Here is a 20,856-nt window from a genome sequence, read left to right on the forward strand (position 1 = left end):
TATGGTGAATTTTCTTGTAACTCTCTTTTAATGTATAGATTTTCTCCTCTTCTCTTTTTCTGAAACCAGGTTATTTGTTCTGAAGAATCTATGTTTTGGAGTTCCCTTATTACATACTCACAGTGTCATTTAACATGTTCCTCTGTTCCATTGTCTCTTTGTATGTTCTGTTAAATCGTAATTATGTCTAGGGATTTGATCAGAAAAACAAAAAACCTCTGAGTCTGGAGCGTAGGGCAAGGTGAAGCTTAAGAGGTAATGAAAAATGAGATCAGAGGTTAAAATAAAGCACAAACAAAGTCACCCTCAGAAAGAAGAAATCCCACACACAACTGGCAAAATACAAACACAGGCCTATAACTTAGTAATTAGTGTCCTAGCTTTTATCAGATATAAGATAATAAAAGTGTTAGGGAACAGGAGTAGCAGTATCAGAGAAACATTGCTCTTAAGAGAGGAGGTGGAGAAAGAGATGCCCCTTGGAACCATGGCAGTGAAAGGAAAGAAGTATGTAAGAAAATTAAGGGTCCTGAAGAAATTAAAAAGAAGGCACACCAGTCCAGTCGGATGCTCACCCACCCCTACCACCACCTACCATTGTCCATTAAAGGAGTGGCTCTTACTAATCTTCAGAAGCAAACATTATTGAAAGAAGAGCTCTATTCATAAAATGCTCAGGCATATAAATAAATCAAATGACACACAAAGCTACTTTAAGAGAATTACAGAAAATGTGAATCAATACATTTCCACTGGTTAAAAAGTCTTCCCCTAAAAAGCAAGCACAAAACAAATGGAAACTGTATTATAATGCTCCAACCAAATAAAGTATACTCAAACAAATTTGTGGACAAACTAATAGGGCATTGATGTAAGTAAGGGGCATTGACAAGAAAGGAAGGAAAACAAGCAAAAAAAAAAAAAGAAAAGAAAAGAAAATGACATGCAGAAAGAAATAAAAAAAACTTCAGAGAGAAAGCAGGTAAAATGTATATAAAGGCAAAGGAAGACCCAACTAATGAAAGTCCCCATAGGAGAAAAAGAATCAATGGAAAAAATCCTAAAGAACTCACCCCAAAACTACTTAAACTAATAACTGAATTCAGCAAAGTTGAAGGATATAAAATTAATACACACAAATCTGTTACATTCCTGTATACTAACAGTGAACTAGCAGAAAGAAAAATCAGGAAAGCAATTCCATTTACAACTGTATCAAAAAGAATAAAATACCTAGGAATAAACCTAACCCAGGAGGTAAAAGACCTCTACCCTTAAAATCACAAGACACTCATAAAAGAAAGAAGATACCAACAAATGGAAATACATCCCATGCTCAAGGATAGGAAGAATTAATATTGTCAAAATGGCCATCCTGCCCAAAGCAATTTACAGATTCAGTGCAATCTCTATCAAAATACCAACAGCATTCTTCAATGAACTAGAAAAAATAGTTCTAAAATTCACATGGAACCACAAAAGACCCCAAATAGCCAAAGCAATCCTGAGAAGAAAGAATAAAGCTGGGGGGATTACACTTCCCAACTTCAAACTCTATTACAAAGCTACAGTAACCAAAACAATTTGGTACTTGCTCAAGAACAGACCATAGATCAATGGAACAGAATAGAGAACCCAGATATAAACCCACACATATATGGCCAATTAATATATGATAAAGGAGCCAAGGATATACAGTGGGGAATTGACAGCCTCTTCAACAACTGGTGTTGGCAAAACGGAACAGCTGCATGTAAGAGAATAAAACTGGATTATTGTCTAACTCCATACACAAAAGTAAACTTGAAATGGATAAAAGACCTGAATATAAGTCATGAAACCATAAAATTCACAGAAGAAAATTTAGACAAAAATCTTGAATATAAACATGAGCAGCTTTTTCCTGAACACATCGCCTCGGGCAAGGAAAACAAAAGCAAAAATGAAGAAATGGGACTATGTCAAACTAAAAAGTTTTCTGTACAACAAAGGACACCTTCAGCAGAACAAAAAGGCATCCTACAATGTGGAATATATTTGTAAATGACATCTGATAAGGGGTTAACATATAAAATATATAAAGAGCTCACACACCTCAACATCCAAAAGCAAATAACCCAATAAAAAAATGGGCAGAGGAGCTGAACAGACAGTTCTCCAAAGAAGAAATTCAGATGGCCAACAGACGTGAAAAGATGCTCCACATCACTAATCATCAGGGAAATGCAAATTAAAACCACAATGAGATACCTCACACCAGTTAGGATGGCCAATATCAAAAAGACAAGGAACAACAAATGCTGGCAAGAATGCAAATAAAGGGGAATACACTGCTGGTGGGAATGTAAACTAGTTCAACCATTGTGGAAAGTAATACGGAAGTTTCTCAAAAAACTAAAAATACAAATACCATTTGACCCAGGAATTCCACTCCTAGGAATTTACCCAACAATAAAAAGATCCCTGATTCAAAAAAACATATGCACCCCTATGTTTATCGCTGTACTATTTGCAGTAGCCAAGAAATGAAAGCAACCTAAGTATCCATCAATAGATGAATGGATAAAGAAGATGTGGTTACATATACACAATGGAATATTATTCAGCCATAAGAAAGAAACAAAACCTACCATTTGCAACAACATAGATGGAGCTTGGGGGTATTATGCTCATTGAAATAAACCAGGCAGAGAAAGACAAATACCAAATGATTTCACTCATTTGTGGAATATAACAATAAAGCAAAAATGAAGGAACACAACAGCAGCAGACTCACAGACTCCAAGAAGCAACTAGCGTTTACCAAAGGGAAAGGGTTGGGGAGGGTGGTTGGTGAGGAGGGGTGATTAAGTGGCATTATGATTAGCAACATAATGTAGGGGGGTCACAGGGAAGACAGTATAGCACAGAGAAGACAGCAGTGACTCTCTAGCCTCTTACTGCGCTGATGGACAGTGACTGCAATGTGATGTGGGGGGATATTTGATAATATGGGTGAATGTTTTAACCACACTGTTACTCATGTGATACCCTCATAAGATTGTATGTCAATGATACCTTAATAAAGACAATTTTTTAAAGAATCAATGGCACAGAACTAATTATTAAACCATAATCCAAGGAAACTTTCCAAAAATAAGAGTACTACTAAAATCTACTTCTTCAAAGGGCCCACCTTGGACAAGTTGAGTTGTAAACTTAGATTTTAAAGACAAGTAAAACTATTATATTTAAAGACAAGTTTTTTTTCTGGGCCTTCTGGTTGTAGTAGGGAGATTATGCTACTAATAAAAGTATATTAAGTTTATATCAGACTTCTTAAGAATACACAAAGCAAGGCTACAACAGAGTAGCATTTTTACAAACTTGGGGAAACAAAGTTAAAAGTTAGTCAACCTGTCAAACATCAGGGCTATAGATAAACAGTTTTGAGCATGAAAGAATTTAGGAAATATTTAATGAGAATTTAATTGTAAATCCAAGTCTAAAACAGTGGTGGGTACATGAGTGTAATTGTTACATGTTCTGTCAAAGTAAAAAGAATAAAACTAAAAGTGAGTGAAGAAGGGGAAAATAGAATAAAGTCATTCCCTATTGTATAAGTAATAAGTGGGAGTTATAGGACACTACATAAAATGGACTGGCCAGATAGTAAAAGCATAATGAATTAAAGGGATTTAGGATACGCTTACATACATACATACATATAACACATGCAGTTTGTGAAAGTAACTGTTAGAACAACAACAAAAAAAAAGCCAGCTAGAGTAAAATAAAAAGAATTAAGTATGAATAATAAAAATAGTGAAATGGTAGAATATAGAATTCAGGCATGTTGGTTATATCAATAAATATAAATGAGTTTAAATCACTGAAAAAAAAAAAGGATTTCAGAAAGCAAAATCCAGTTCTATGCTGTATACCAGAGATACATCTAAAGCAGAGTGTTTCCAAAAGGTTAAAAATAAAATTAAACTCAAACAATAAGAAAGCTGGGTTTAACAATCTCAATAAACAAAGCAAAATCCAGACAAAAAAAAATCACTGAGCAACATATGGATATGCTTTATAATGTTAAAAGCCATAATTCACTGTAAAGTTATAACATTTTTTAGTATCTATGCACCAAATAGCACACTAAGCACCTAAATATAGCAGAATTGCTGTAGCAGAATATAGGATAATGGAAAAAAAAAAAAACACATAATGGAAGATTTTTAATATATCACAGTACAAGTCTCCTATAAGATGTTTCAGGATCATCTAGTAAATTTCCTGTCCCAAATCTGAAATTATCCATTTCTTCCAGGACTTTTGGTTTCTTTTAGTGGGAAATGATAGAGAGCATGATCTCTGTCTGTCTCAGGTGGGCTCACTTACACTGGTTTGGTCTTTGTTTCTTAGTGGACAAAGCTTAGGAGATTTTTAAAATAGAAAATACATTGTTCTTGCTGAAATTTCTAATTGAAAATTTAAATTGCTGTTTTTATTTCTTTGATTTTTATATTTCTCTTTTTTCTTGTGCTAAAAGTCTTGGTGTTTAATAGTTTAATAGTATTAACAACATTAATCATCTTAACCTATGCTTCAATTTAGCAGTACCAATATTAATACAATTATCAGCAATTACGTTGCAAAGGATTTAAGATATGTTTGCAGCTCTTTTTGTCCAAAGGCTATATCCTATCATGTATGTACAAATTTTACTGTTTTAAATCTAGCTGAAATAATTTCCCTGTATATGATGAAACTACCAAATCTATACAATTTATTTCATTTTGCTTTTTATTTTTAGGGTTTTGTTATTTCCATTTTAGTTTTGCTTTATTTTTTAAAAATTTTAAAGGATTCAGGATAGCTAAGCTGACAGTTATGGTTTGTTTTAAATAATAAATATTTAAGCAGATAAACATACAGCAACTATAAAAGTCTTAGATTTATAGGAATAGTGTTTAAGCAAAGAAATGTTGACTTATTCAAGAAAACTTTTCTCAATTTTTTTCTAAAATGTGATGAATTACTATAATTATGTGTTTCAGTTATTCCTGTATACTAACTGAGAGCCCAGAACCTTCAAGGCAGCCCAGAAATGTGCAATATACTACCACACATAATATTTCTAAACTACTTCTCGGAATGTCTACCAATATTTTCTAAGACATTGGAAAGACCAAAGCCTTGCATAGAACTAGCCTTCACCCTTTAGCCTACCAGTTTTGTTTACTCAGGACCTTGGTTTATGTAGATTACTACTCATCTACCATTCTAATGACAAAATAATTTTTATCTATAGTATTTAATGCAAGTAAACTTACATGCTGTAAAAAAATTATATGTTGCAGCTTAAAATCAAACATTTAAAATTTTATGATTCTTTTGAGTCATGATAGTCTGTTTTCGCCACAGTAGTAGCGAAATGCAAAATTTTAATTGCTTAGCCTCTTTGTGGGAGTTTGGGTCCTAATGTATAATTAACTCTGTGATTCTCTCTTCAGAGGCTGATAAAATACCAGTAATGCGTGGACAGTGGTTTATCGATGGTACTTGGCAGCCTCTAGAAGAAGAAGAAAGTAATTTAATTGAGCAAGAACATCTCAGCTGTTTTAGAGGTCAGCAGATGCAGGAAAATTTTGATATTGAAATATCAAAATCCATAGATGGAAAAGATGGTAAGAACAATTAATATATTTCATATGTTCTGTAAATCAACTTGGTTGATAAAATTTAGAGTAGTTCCTAAGTTTGACAAAGTAGTTCAGGAGTGTTTGAATTTATAAAATCTCTGATTATTTAAACATTTTATTATTATTTTCAAATTAAAACTGTTAATGAATTTTTTAACTATCTCAATATTTATGTTTACTGGCATGACACTAACATTGTTTACTATAAATGTACAAATGGTTATAGTGTGCTTTCTGAATTAGTCCTGTTCAGCATTTTTTAGTTGTCAAAGAAAATTGAACTTACAAAAAAAGTCCTGTTATTATATCAAAAGAGCAGTTTTGTTAATATTGTTAAATTGGTTCTTTTCCTGAAGTTTAAAAGAAACTTTAATTGAGCCCATATTGATAACCACATAAACTTTTAATTTGAAACAACCTGTTCCTTATATTTCCTTATTCTGTATTTGGATTGTTTGCAGTAGCTTAAAATATTTAAAGAACAGACAAAATTGCCATGTTTCATCATATATCTGATTTTGAGTAAAATTCAAAAAACTTTTGAATTTTGGTAAAGTTAAAAAAACTTCTATTGTTCCATTTACTGCAGGCAGTGGGATCAGCTATTCTGGTGAGTATAACAATACAGGTAGATTAGAATTCGTAGATATCTTTTTTTTTCTAAAAGTGTTTCTTCATCTGTGCCTGCGTTTATTTGGGACGTTTCTTGGCAAGCCATATAGTGAATTAAGATATGAATTAAGTGACTTTTTTTCTTCCCATTGTTAAAGCATCTCCAAAGCAGAAAAAATATTGATCAAGTAATTCACAGAATGCAACTTGGAAAAAATGAATTATGTGGTTGGAAATAATTGTTTATATAACAATTAATGGCAAAACAATAAGCTTTATATTGGCTTATTTTTTTTCTTATTGTTAGTAACATACCAAGTCTTTTCTCTTTTATCTCTCTTTAAAAATACACACACACACACACACTTGGTACAAGCAAGGAAACTATGTAGTTTAGTTTATACCAAAATAAAATATCTTTTGTGTCTAGTTGGTTAAAAGTCTACGTAACTGAGGAAAATTTATGGCCTTTGAATAAAATGGCAATTAAATCTAACATTTATATAATAATAATTGTCCATTATGTATTAGGAGTTTTCAGTAGCTCATTTTCCTATTCTATAGAGTCAGATATATCCTAATCTCACTTGAAAATTTAAGCTCAGGGATTTTACATATACATAAGGGCAGTTCGGTGTCTACAGAACAGAGCTATTATCTACATTCCTGCAGATTGCTGTAGAAAAATACTCTGTCTGGTTATAGCACAAATAGCAAGTTTTATACATGTGATCTTTTATTAGTGACTGAAATATTTTGTAACTCTTATCACCTCTCATCACCACTACTAAAATAATCACAAAAGCCTACTTCATAGTATTTGAAGGACTGACTTTTTATTATAATTTCATTGCTATTAAAGAAAGCTGTATTCTAGATTTTTCCCTTCTATTCATGTCTCAAAAAAGACAATTCACCTTAACAAATCCAGTTTCAGCCACCCAAATTATTTGCTATTAATGCATGAAAAATAACCCCAAGAGCTGAAGGAGAAAAAGAATGAATATGAATGAATAAAAATATAAGTACATTATTCCCCTTTCTCATACTATATTGGAAACATTTTTTTTCCCACTTTTTAATTCAGCCTGTGGAAGTTATTCATCAGCTAACTCTCTCATAAAAGAACATGATTTATTTGTATGAGTGGATTTTTACTATATTTTTTCATGTGTGTGTGTCTGTTCTAGAGTATCAATCTAGGATATTAATATTTTTTGCTAGCTTTAAAGATACACATTGAGTGGCAAAATTCTAATTAGTAATAACAATTACTAATTGTTAAACTGCTAAAAACTTTTGGTTTGCAGTCTTTCAAAATGATTCATTGAGGTTCATTAAAGAAAAATTGGTATTATAAAATATACTGTGGCAACAGGTAAAGCTTCAGCATGTTTTCGTATTAATATCAATTCAGTATTTACTGTTGTCATAAATTTCCAGCCATTTTATTCATCATTCAGTATAATGTAAAACATACACTCATGTGTTTAAGATGTGACTTTTAACATTGAAGATTATGGAAAATTTTGTAGTAAATTTGGAAGTTATCATTGGTCGTAAGGAAAGAACATTTGCTGTCCAAAAAGCCACCAGTTTTGGAAAAATAACTAAAATTTACCATTATCTGCAAAGGCAAAAATTACAATCTTTTGGTTGTTTTGCTTCTTACTTGCAAGCTTCTGGGATTTCATACTTTATTAACTTGACGGGGAAGACATAACTTCAATTTCCCATGTACGCATGATAGAGCCTTAACTCTTCATATTGTCTGATTCTGAATGCTTTCGTGTGCAGACAGCACTGTGTTGGTAGGCTTTTGTGGAAGAAGTAAACAGTGTGTTTGACCCTCAAGGAGTCTTAAACCTGTTGGGGAAAACAAAGCCTACAGATAAGACCAGTTACAAAGAGCAAGTACAAGGTAACACAGTAGACAGTGAATATTATACATTCTGAAAAGAGATTTGGAATTAAAAAGATTTTACCACAGTGCAGTGGAGTTATACAAGTGAGGCTTTCTGGAAAAATCCCATTTAATAATTAAAAACATTTTAAAATGTCATAGTCAAGGACTCTAAAGTACTCTAAGAAATTTCTAAGAAACTAAACAGAGTTCTTAAAGGACATTGAAATAAAATAATTCCTTTTCTTTTTGACCTTATCTGTATTTTGGTTAGGGTAGCTTTAATGTATTTGGATGTGTTTAATATTTTCTCCTTATTAATTTTGTTGCTAATCTCAAAGTAAGCATTGAGTTAAATAGGTGGATGATAGTCTAGCATAATATTTTTAGCATACAACTAAAGATAACCCACAAAATTATAATCACTTTTTGTGGTTTAGATATTTTAATCTAAATTTCATTTCATCTGAGAGTTAAAAATTGATTCTCTTCCCACCACACCTCCTAAGCAAGAACACATTTATCTAGAAGGCTAATAAATGAAAGCTTGGAGTTTCACGGGATGAATCGTACAAATAAAATAGGCCTTCAAATAAATAATTTTGTAAATATTTAATCACAGTACCAGATTAGTGTTTCATGCATTTTATAATTTGTCTATCTAAGCACTAATCAGTAAAAACAGGTAAACTAAATGAGTTAGGCATGCACCTCACTCTGGCCAAAAAGTACATAAACTAAATCATGAGAAAGCATCAGATAAACTCAAATTGAGGGACATTTAATGAAATAACTGATTATTACTCCCCAAAAGAATCGGTTATTATTAAGTAGATGGGAGAAGTCCTTTCACAATGTAGTATCAAATCACTACAAGGTACACTTCAAACATCTTGTGCTCCTTTCTAGTTATACCTCAATAAAACTGAATTTTTTTTTAAGCGTCAAGGTCACGAAAGAAAAGGAAAGATGGAGGAACGACACAGTTTAGAGGAGACTAAGAAAACATGATATGTTTAAGATGTGACATTTCACATTGTGAAATGCAACATGGTAACCTGGATTCAGTACTAGAACATAAAAAGACAGAAAACTGGAAAAATCAGAATAAAGTCTATTTTAGTTGATAGTATTGTCCAATGTTAATTTCTTAGTTTTGATAATTGTTTTATAGTTATTCTAACATGGGAAACTGGATGAAGGATATATGGTAACTGCTGCTTTTGCACCTTTTCCTTAAGTCTAAAATCATTCCCCAATAAAAAGGTTTTTCTTAAAAAGGCCAGTAGAGGAATTAAAGTAATAAAAATTATTTAATTAACCCAAAAGAAATCAGGAAAGCAAAATAAGGAACAAAATATAGTTGACCCTTGAACAACATAGGTTTGAATTGCCCTCATCCACTTACTTATACGTGGGGTTTTGTCCAGTAAATATATTGTAAAAAGTTTTTCAGATTTACAACAATTTATTTTCTTTTCTCTAGCTTTGTTGTAAAAATACAGTATATAACACATGTAACATACAAAGTGTGTGTTAATTCATTGTTACCAGTAAGGCATCTGGTCAACAGTAGACTGTTTGGTAGTAGTTAAGTTTCTGGGGAGTCAAAAATTATATACAGATTTTTAACTCCATGGTGGATTGGCACTCCTAACCCCCACGTTGTTCCAGGGTCAACTGTACAAATGGAACAAAGAGAAAATAAATGGGAAATGTTAAACCTAAGTTCACCCATATCAATAACTACAGTAAATGAAGTGAACTAACACTCCAGTTAAAAGTCAGAGATTGACAGATGTGTTAGGAATGCAGTCCCGACTGTACTTGTCTACAAGAGTCATGCTGTCAATATAAAGTCCCAGATAGATTAAAATTAAAAAATGGACTTTTTATTGTTCAAGGTAATTTGGGGTTTTATGACAGCACACGTCTTAGTGGATCTGGAGGGATTTACAGCTTTGAACAATTTGACTTGACTTATATTGTAAAGTGTGTATTCCCATTACTATTTTTGGATAGGATATTCCAAACTGTGAATATAGAATTTCAGAAGGCAAAAAGATAGGGGAAGGAGTAGAAGAGGGGAGGATTGCTAATCCTTCCTAACCAGCTTTGCTTTTCCTCTCATTGGTGACTGAGAGGATTCCTACCTTTTAGCTTTTAGTCATTTGTTTAAATAAATTTATCTAACTTAATTTTTCCAAGACCCAAGAAGACTGCCAGTTTTCTCATTATAGATAGCAGGTTTAAGGTGTGCAAACCTGCTTCCTCTGAAGTTGAGGTTATTCCAGGTTGTCAGCTTTTATGAAGGAAAAAGGTACTGAGTTATTCTATTCCAGGGATTACTATGTCCCTAGAATAGCAACCCCCTTTTTTGATACTCTTGTTTTCAGAATTATATAATAAAGAAAATTTCTTTTAGAAGCTGAATTAACAAGGAAATTTATTGGAAATATTAGGAAGGAAAGAACTTGGCTTGGTGTCTCAGGGAAGTCAGATACAGTGCAACAAGAAACCAAGTCAAGAAAGCAAAGTAAATTTTAATACATTCTGCATAGAGTAACGAAGTGGGCCTGCCTAAGTTGAGACAGGCCTGGATGCTCATTTTGAGGCTTCTTATATGTGGTTTTGGCAGGGCAGAGAGAGAGGTCCTTGACTGACAGCTGTCAGCTCTCTAGGCTTGTTCTGATTGGTGTGGTGAAATGAGTACGGGCTGTGCTGTGCCTATGCTTTTCATGTTTCTTATCTGGGGGGACCCTGGACATTTCCTGAGTCACTCTTGGACCCTGTGGCTTCATCTGATTAACTGACTCATTTCTGGCTCTCTGGCTCTATCTGATCAACTCCCTGAGTTGTCTTTGGGGGGCCCTCCTTTTCATCCCACTCATTTCTGTCTTTCTGCCTAACAGAAATACTATATTTTAGTACTGTAAATCATTCATTATTTAAGACTTTAATATATAAAAACATTTTAATTAATGTTAGCATTTGGTAAGTTAGCATGCTTAGCTGCATATTGACTTTATGCATACTTGTGCTAACACTGCATGAGAAATTCTAACTAAAACTTTTAGAAAAAGAGAAAGTTAAGCAATGCTTTCTTGCACTTGAATTGATCCCCATTTGTATTGACAGTAAACCCTTTTGTCTCTCCTCTACTTATGATAGTACCCCAAAACCTGTGCTTTGTGTTGAAAAAGCAAGCTCTCGAACTATGCTACAGAATGTTATAACAAATAAAGCAAGTGACTTTCAAGTGTAAATATTAAGTTTGAGAAGAAGGTAAAGAACCATGTCTATTATTTGAAAATGTTTTGAATAAATATGCTTCTCTGTATTTAGTTGATTGTGTTGTTTTTTAATTCCAAAATTACATTATTGCTTTAGAAAGAAAAGTCTTTTATTTTTGTGTCTTGATTACCTTTCTGAAGGTGTATAATTTTAAAGTATGGTCAAATGGTCAGTATGTTTCCCATAAGTTCTCTTTTAGTAATACATAGTTTGGTTTGTGTGGGTTTTACTAGTAGATATATAAAACCTAGGCTTTGTTTCTTGAGTAATAAAGTATCAAATTTATGCCAGTTTGATCTACTTTGATGTTAGTTTATTCATAATCAGTTTTTTTTAATGTTTCCTGCAAGTAGTACATCTACATCTACTTCTCAATAACTGACCAGAAGGCATGAAAGAAATCTTTCCACCCCTCTTTGACAATGAGATGTTTTTTAATCCTGATGTTAAACAACCTAGCTTCTAATCCTAGTGTATAGTTTTTTATAGCCATCTAAGTACATATAATCGTAGATATTAAGTCCCTCATAAGCATTTCTCAATTACCTTTATTGCACAAAATTTTTAATATACCTCATTTGCACATACAACAAATTTTTTTGTATTTCTATAGTGCTAACAGGCATTAAAAATATATATATTTGAGCAGTATTTAACCTTTGAATGCCACATTAATAGAAGGGAGTGAAGATGAAAACCAAATGTATTAGAACATAAATTTGAACAAAAGCATAAAGGTTCTGCGGTTCATTAATTGAACTGTTAAGAAACCAACTTAAAAGGTTTTATTTCAAGTAGATTTTAAATAATTGCTTACTTTAAATTAATAAGTGTATTGATTTATAATTAGCAGTGTTTGTCAGGGAAAATGTTGACTTTAAGGTTGTCTACTGATTTGCCAAATATCAAGCCTATGTATGGCTTTATGTTTGTTTCATGCTTACAAGATAGAACCATATACATTTTTACTAATGACTTTTTTCATTATTTTATCCCTAACAAATCATTACTTTATCACTATTGAATCAGTTAGAAATAGAGCTTCTGATTTTTTTTTTTTGCAAAACTAATTTTTTAACATCTTGAACAGAGTTGTGAAAAGAATATTTCTGTGGGGAAACTCCATTAATACATGGGAAACATCTAGTGGAAAGTACACTGTGATATCTGCTCAGGAAAGCTGCATTAGATGTTTATGATGTTATTTGCTGCATTCTCAGTTTTGCACATCAGCTGTTGGCTATGTCAGGCTCACAAATTTGTTAAGAGTAAATAACCTTAGTATTGTAAAGATGGGGTTTATAAATCTCTTACATATACAAAAATACCATGTCTTATTTTTTTATTCTGTCTATCCAAAAAAATTAAAAATGATGATCACATAGTTGCCTTTAACTGGTAAATTTAGATATATTTGCCTTTTTTTCTTTCAGTAAAAGAGCATGTATTCGATAAACATTATTAAACTAATGTTTTGCTTTACTGATTTTTAATTAGAAATTACATAAATAAAGCATTTAGAATAATGTTTGTCAAATACAAGTCTTTAAAATTACCGCAACAAAAAGGCAAAATAGCAAACCTCATTTAAAATTTACTTTGAAGCTCAGTGTTTTTGCTTTCTTAGTTGTCTACCACCTCCCTCCCTTCTCCCTCCCTTCTCTGTTCAAATGGAGAGGATATAAGGAGAGTACAGATGCGACAGGTCTTAAACGAAAGCGTTCCCAAGGTACAGTAATTGTAGTTTTATTTCTCCATGTAGTTATATTCCTGGCCTGTAGCATTTAGCTGTGTTTATAGCATTCCTTTGTATTTAAAGCATAGAAATTATTAGTTTTTTAGAATTGTATCCATTGTGCTGTTTTACTTAGTGTTAATTATAAGTGGTATAAACATTTGTAAACAGTGTGTATAGTCTAGTAATGGGATGTTTGCCAGTGTTGATGTTTTACTTTAAGACAGTATGTGGATAATTTAAGGAGGAACAAATTTTGTTGGCCTAACACTGTTATCTTAATATCTTAGTCTTCTAGTTTTAGGGTTTTAAGCAACAGCTCACAACTATTTTAAGAAAAATATGGTCTATAAACATTAGATGAAAAGGCTTAAAATAGTGACTTGGATCAAACATGTAATTAGAAAAGTCAGTAATTGTTAAATTCTTGCCAAAAATTATTTTAACTTACGAGAATTTTTTATTTAATAAGCCGAGTTTATAAATTGCTGTCTTTGGAACTCAAGATAGTATTAATGTTTATGTTAATGGCATCTTGGTCTTGTGTCCAATATTAGTAATGTGTCCTGGTAAGTAAGTAAACTATAAATTGGTTTTTCATAAATTTTTTAAATTGCATTTGTAACATAACTAAGAAGTACATTTTCCTGGAAAGGATTTACTTTTCTATATATTCTACTGGGCAATAGTTTTCATTAAAATGGCTTATGACCTGAGGTCCTGACCAAGACTATATCCTAGCATATTCAGATTGAGGTTATTTTCAACCCCTCTTCAAATCAGAAGATTTAGGCTCTGGCAGAACTCGCTTTGTGGCCATATATAATGGGTGATAATATTTTGCTTTAAGAGGATAAAAAGTAAATCAAGCATAGTGATTTGAAAGTGCTTAATTCTCTAAAGATAGGTATTTGAATTTTTCTTTCATCTGTATGATAGATACAGAGGAAAAGTTCAAGGTCCTTAACTATATAAGAATTATCAGTATGAATTAATTGATAAATTATGACATTTTCTTAATCCATTGCTTCCACAAACATTACTGAATTTGATACATGTCAGACACTGTGCTAGGGCACTGTGCTTGGTGCTAGTAATATAAAATGATCAAGACATAGTCCCTGTCTCATACAGCTTATATATTCCTAGAGCATCTATGTTTGATTTTTTATTTTTAGAGCTCATTTTCACCAAGCATACCTCAGAAATGCAGTAACCGTACTGATTTTGAACACCATAATAAGAAAAAGTCTTTGATTTCTAATTAAAATGTCTCAACTTTGGCCTTCTGTTATAGTGAGCAATATTCAGTGATAACTGGCTTTAATATCCATTCCAGAAATAACTTGTATCTAATAAATTATTCTCTTCCCAGTTTAAAGGTAATTTTTTTCCCTCTGAGTCTTGTTTCATCTTGCAGTAAGTGAAATTTTCACCAATCCAAAAATAAAGTCAACAAAAGAAAGGGGACTTAGGTTTCTGTGTCAAAGCTCTTGAGGACTTGCATCAAAGTATATCTCTCTTAGATCTAAAGAATGGTCACATTACCTGAGAAAGCAGTTCTTTAACAATCAAAACATTAGCTATGTGTTAGAACTTAAAATTATAGTAGTTAAGCCAGTTATTCCATATTCTAACAAGTTGCCATTCCCTGATAGTATGGTTATCATTATAAAATAAAGTCCCTATTCCTTGCTTCACATCAATATATGTTTCAGTGAAATAGTTTATTAAACTGAGTTCAAGTATTGATTCAAAAGTCTGTGTATTATATTTTTTCACAAGTGAAGTTTGTCTTGGAGACCTTCAAATTCATTTTTCCTTTTCTTACAACAGCTATTCATAGTTTTAAGTTGAGTCGAAACCATGTGGACTGGCACAGTATGGATGAAGTATATATCTATAGTGATGCAACAACGTCTAAAATTGCAAGAACAGTTACTCAAAAACTAGGATTTTCTAAAGGTAATGTTAAATGTTATTATAGTTTGTCAGAATTTTGGGAATCTGACTTTTTTCTTGTATTCAAGATAGACTGCTCAAGTTGTATTTTTAGTATATTTTAAATATGTGTTAACTTTAGTGGCAGTTAACTGCCCTGTTAAAATTTTTTCTTTTCTTTTCTTTTTTTTTTAGATAATTATTTTTTATTGAAGGGTAGTTGACATATAGTATTACATTAGTTTCAGGTATACAACACAGTGACTGAACATTTATATACATGATAATTCTAGGTACCAGCTATCACCATACCAAGTTGTCACAATATTTTGACTATATTCCTTATGCTATACATTACATTCCGGTTACTTACTTATTTTACAATTGGAAGTGTGTACTTTATTTTATTTATTTATTTTTTTAAATTCATCTTTATTTATTTATTTATTTGTTTGTTTGTTTGTTTGTTTTTGTGAGTGCATCTCTCCTATTTTTTTTTGATCAAATGGTTGTTAACAACAATAAAATTCTGTATAGGGGACTTCATGCTCAATGTATAATCATTAATCCACCCCAAACCTTATTTTCGTCAGTCTCCAATCTTCTGAAGCATAACGAACAAGTTCTTACATGGAGAACAAATTCTTACATAGTGGATAAGTTACATGGTGAATAGTACAAGGGCAGTCATCACAGAAACTTTCGGTTTTGATCATGCATTGTGAACTATAAACAGTCAGTTCAAATATGAATATTCGTTTGATTTTTATACTTGATTTATATGTGGATACCACATTTCTCTCTTTATTATTATTATTTTGAATAAAATGCTGAAGTGGTAGGTAGATGCAAGATAAAGGTAGAAAACATAGTTTAGTGTTGTAAGAGAGCAAATGTAGATGATCAGGTGTGTGCCTGTAGACTATGTGTTAATCCAAGCTAGACAATGCCCTGTTAAAATTTTTACTAAGATGAGTAAGTTGACATGTATTCATCCATGAATAATTACTTTTGAAGTATAATCTGACAAAAATATTTTTTATGCTTCTGAAAGCTCAGAAGCAGTCTGACCTGAGACAGTGAGGTGAAAATAAAACATGGCAGCTTCAACATAGTATCGAGGAAGATGAAGACTGAAAAGTTTGCATTGGACATAGTGAAATGGAAGTCATTGGTGACTTAATGGATTAATGGGATAGAAGCCAGGTTCACATGGGTTGTAGGTGAAGAAATGGAGGCAATGAGACTAGACAACTCTTTAATGAAGTTTAACTAAAAGAAAGAAAAAAGGGAATGATACCTGGGGAAGATGTGAGAACATTATCAAAAAATAGATGTTTTCAAAAACATTTGTTAAGTCTGATATAATTTTTTTTAATATCCCATTTTTTATTTAATTTCGTTAAGAACAGATGGATTTACCTTTCTGTATGTTCACAATTGAGTTGTATTTCTTTTATGAATTACCTTATAACTTTTAATACATTTTGCTATTTCAGTAGTTGTCTTTTCACTTTTTGATTAATAAAGCTATCTTTGTATACTTCAGTAATTGTTGCTCATCATATTTTGCAAAATCTTCCCCAGTATGTCATTCATCTTTTGTCTTTTTTTTCGTGTGGGTTTTTTAATAGAGAACTTTTTTCTTCTCATTTTTATTGTGTTCAGTTCATCCTTCCTTTTCTTTTTCCTTATATTTCCTTAACACTTTGGTGTCATGTCCAGTTAAACACTGTATCAGAGTCAATGTACATCATCTAACAATTCTATCCCCCTCTCCCAACCCAGTGAAAATTTTTGTTGATACTCCTTTTACTTTATTTCTGTCAATATATTTTCTAAATGCTATTTCTGGAATAAATATTAAAGTTAGAATCATAATTTTTCTACAGCATCAAGTAGTGGGACCAGACTTCATAGAGGTTATGTAGAAGAAGCCACATTAGAAGACAAGCCATCACAGACAACCCATATTGTATTTGTTGTGCATGGCATTGGGCAGAAAATGGACCAAGGAAGAATTATCAAAAATACAGCCATGTGAGTTTCTGATAAATAATACATTCTCCATCTAATCTAGAATCTAAACTTTTGTCCAAAGTATTAACAGAGTTTAGGGATTCCACCACATGTTTCTCCAATGCCAACTATTCTCCTATAAGTTGGAAATGAAGTTGCTGGATGAAATTTTGAGAGTAATTATGTCTAGATGTTTTGAATTTTTTTTTTCCTCCACAGCATGAAGGAAGGATAAGAAAACCTATTTAGCTTACTATATTAAGTTAATTTACATTAAACTAAGGTTAAAAGCAAGAAAAATGTGTAGTTAAGTTTGTATCTTACTCTGAACTGCAGAAACTGAGAATACTGCACAGTTGCATAATTCTGAAAAATCTAAGAATTGTTTAAATACCATTTAGCAGTTTAACCTGTCCAATTAATTACTACCGAAGGAAATGAAGCTCTAAATTTTACACAGAACAGTGGATGTTATACCAACATACCAGGCAGGTTATTTGCCTCATAAATTTATTTATATTCAGCTTTACTCTAAAAACTATGTAAGATTTTATGGGGATGGGGGAATATGTGTGTGTCTGAAAAATATTAAGGACTGTGTCAAAATGTTAGGGTCAAGGATTCCACCACAAATTTGGCTCTGTACTAGTAGCCAATATAAAGAAGAATCTTTATCGATTTATGATGTGATGAGAATAAATCAGTTGGTGAGAATATATTTATCTGTTTCTGAGGCTTCCAAGTAATGTATTTCTTGAATCTTGTTAAGCAAATATTGCATGATACAAGGATTTAAGCCCTCAGCAACATGTCTATAATAATACAGTGTTGAGTTTTGTTTGACTTTTTATTGTATTCCTCTTAATGCCAACTGATGGATTAAAGTAAAAGTATAGTTTATCTTTTTAAAAAAAAAAAGGAGGAGCGAAGATGGCAGCATCAGTAGTTCAGCAGAAATCTCCTCCCAAAAACATACATATTTTTGAAAATACAACAAATACCACTCTTCCTAAAAGAGACACCAGTAGATACAGTACAATAGCCAGGCTACATCTACATCTGCGAGAACTCAGCATCACATGAAGGGGGTAAAATATAAGCTGTGGCCCAGCGGGAACCGAACAGTCCCTTACCTCAGACTCCAGCACGAAGAAAGGAGTTGGAGCAGGGAAGGAGTGAAAGCCCAGGACTGCTAGACAACCAGCTCTAGAAATCCGCACCAGGAGCACAGACACACAGTGCACTGGGTGCTGGATATTAGAGAAATGGAAAAGCAAAACCTGTGAGCAAATCCCCGCAACCAGCGCCCCTGATACAAAAGAAAAGCAAGTGCTCTTTGCAAGTCTTAAAGGGACAGGAACCTCACAGCAGGACGAAGTCGTCCCAACACACACACCCCAGCACCTGGGAATCTGGGGAACTCTAGGCGACCTAACCCCCTTGGTGACAGTGCAGCTCTGAAGCCCCTCATGGGGATAAGCAGTCGTTCCCCCAACTGGTGCACACCCCGACACACTGGCCCAGTAGTGGGAGAGCGGCAACGCGTGCCGGGAGAGGTGGCGCCAGAGGGGCCTGGGGGCAGCCTGCATGAGCCCGTGGCAGCGGCAGCCAAGTGGTCCGGGGCCGGCCCACCTGGGCTGGTAGTGGTGGCAGCGAAAGAGCAGCCCGCGCGAGCCCGTGGTGGCGGCACATGGGCAGCCTGGGACCAGCCCATGTGGGCAGGCAGCAGGTGGCGACAGAGCGGCCCGCATGAGCCCCCGGCGGCAATGCCAGATGGGGCCAGGAGCGGCTCGTGTGAGCCAGCAGTGGCTGCTCCCTGAGCAGCCACTCAGCCCAGCACACAGCTGCCCAGGCCATACCCAAAGGCCACTGTTGGTACACAGCTTCCCAGCAGGGATGCAGATTTCATGGGAGAGCACACCTGGCGTGCCTGCCACCCCCCGCAAGGCTCTGAGCTAACACTGACGGACAACCCGCTCTCAGCAGCTTAGGGGATTAACCTGGAAGCTGCTCCAGGAGTGCAGGTAACCAAGAAAGGCAGCGGAGAAGGGCAAGGTGACCAGCAAGCAGGAAAAGACTTTGTTCTCCCAGTGGACACACGCACTACTGGCCAACAGCCACTGCTATCACCATGAAAAGGCAGAAGAATTTAGTCTGATCCAAAATAGTCCAGACAACCCCTGAGAGAGGGCCAGAGGAGATAGACCTAACCAATCTCCCGAAAATGAATTCAAAATAAAGGTCATAACAATGCTGATGGATCTTCACAGAAATATGCAAGAGCTAAGGGATGAAGTCCAGAGGGAGATTACAGAAATGAAACAATCTCTGGAAGGACGTAAGAGCAGACTGGATGAGGTGAAAGAGGCTGTTAATGGAATAGAAATCAGAGAACAGGAATGCAGAGAAGCTGACACAGAGAAAGATAAAAGGATCTCCAGGAATGAAAGAATATTAAGAGACCTGTGTGACCAATCCAAACAGAACAATATTCACATTATAAGGGTACCAGAAGAAGAAGAGAGAGAAAAAAGGATACAAAGTGTCTTTGAAGAAAAAATTGCTGAAAACTTCCCCAAACTGAGGGAGGAAATAGTTGCTCAGACTATGGAAGCACACAGAACTCCCAACAGAAGGGACCCAAAGAGGACAACACCAAGACATAATTAAAATGGCAAAGATCAAGGACAAGGACACAGTTTTAAAGGCAGCTAGAGAGAGGAAAAAGGTCACCTACAAATGAAAACCCGTCAGGCTATCATCAGACTGCTCAACAGAAACCTTACAGGCCAGAAGAGAATGGCATGATATATTAAATGCAATGAAACAGAAGGGCCTTGAACCAAGAATACTGTATCCAGCATGATTATCATTTAAATATGAAGGAGGTATTAAATAATTCCCAGACAAGCGAAAGTTGAGGGAATTTGCCTCACACAAACCACCTCTACAGAGTATTTTAGAGGGACTGTTCTAGATGGGAGCACTCCTAACGCTAAATAGATGTCACCAGAGAAAATAAAATCACAGCAAAGAAAGAAGACCAACCAAATACTAACTAAAGACAAAAAATAAAATCAGCTACCCACAAAAGCAGTCAAAGGAAACACAAAAGAGCACAGAACAAAACACCCAACATATGAAGAATGGAGGAGGAGGAATAAGAAGGGAGAGAAACAAAAAATCACCAGACAGTGTTTATAATAGCTCAATAAGTGAGTTTAAGTAAGATAGTAAAGAAGCTAACCTTGAACCTTTGGTAACCATGAATCTAAAGCCTGCAATGGCAATAAGTACATATCTTTCAATAATCACCCTAAATGTAAATGGACTGAATGCACCAATCAAGAGACACAGACTAATAGAATGGATGAAAAAGCAAGACCCATCTATATGCTGCTTACAAGAGACTCACCTCAAACCCAAAGACATGCACAGACTAAAAGTCAAGGGATGCAAAAAGATATTTCATGCAAACAACAGGGAGAAAAAAGGTGTTGCAGTACTGGTATCAGACAAAATAAACTTCAAAACAAAGAAAGTAACAAGAGATAAAGAAGGATATTACATAATGACAAAGGGATTTATTCAACAAGAGGATATAACTATTATAAATATATATGCATCCACTATAGGAGCACCAGCATATGTGAAACAAATACTAACAG

General features: G+C 33.9%; 1 protein-coding gene across 7 annotated transcripts in view; it reads left to right on the plus strand.

Annotated features, from left to right (window-relative positions):
- Positions 1 to 20,856, plus strand: part of DDHD1 (DDHD domain containing 1) — an 88,584-nt gene that overhangs the window by 10,278 nt on the left and 57,450 nt on the right. For 2 of the 7 annotated variants that reach the window (XM_037016165.2, XM_037016167.2), the window contains exons 2-6: positions 5,496 to 5,669; positions 6,274 to 6,294; positions 13,121 to 13,222; positions 15,065 to 15,193; positions 17,062 to 17,209. In XM_037016165.2, the coding sequence (XP_036872060.1) occupies positions 5,496 to 5,669; positions 6,274 to 6,294; positions 13,121 to 13,222; positions 15,065 to 15,193; positions 17,062 to 17,209 (574 nt within the window). The remainder of the gene's footprint in view (positions 1 to 5,495; positions 5,670 to 6,273; positions 6,295 to 13,120; positions 13,223 to 15,064; positions 15,194 to 17,061; positions 17,210 to 20,856) is intronic. The other 5 variants (XM_017681212.3, XM_017681215.3, XM_017681214.3 and 2 more) reach the window with 3 other exon arrangements.

The sequence above is a fragment of the Manis javanica genome, chromosome 8, assembly GCF_040802235.1.
Source record: "Manis javanica isolate MJ-LG chromosome 8, MJ_LKY, whole genome shotgun sequence".
Lineage (NCBI taxonomy): Eukaryota > Metazoa > Chordata > Mammalia > Pholidota > Manidae > Manis > Manis javanica.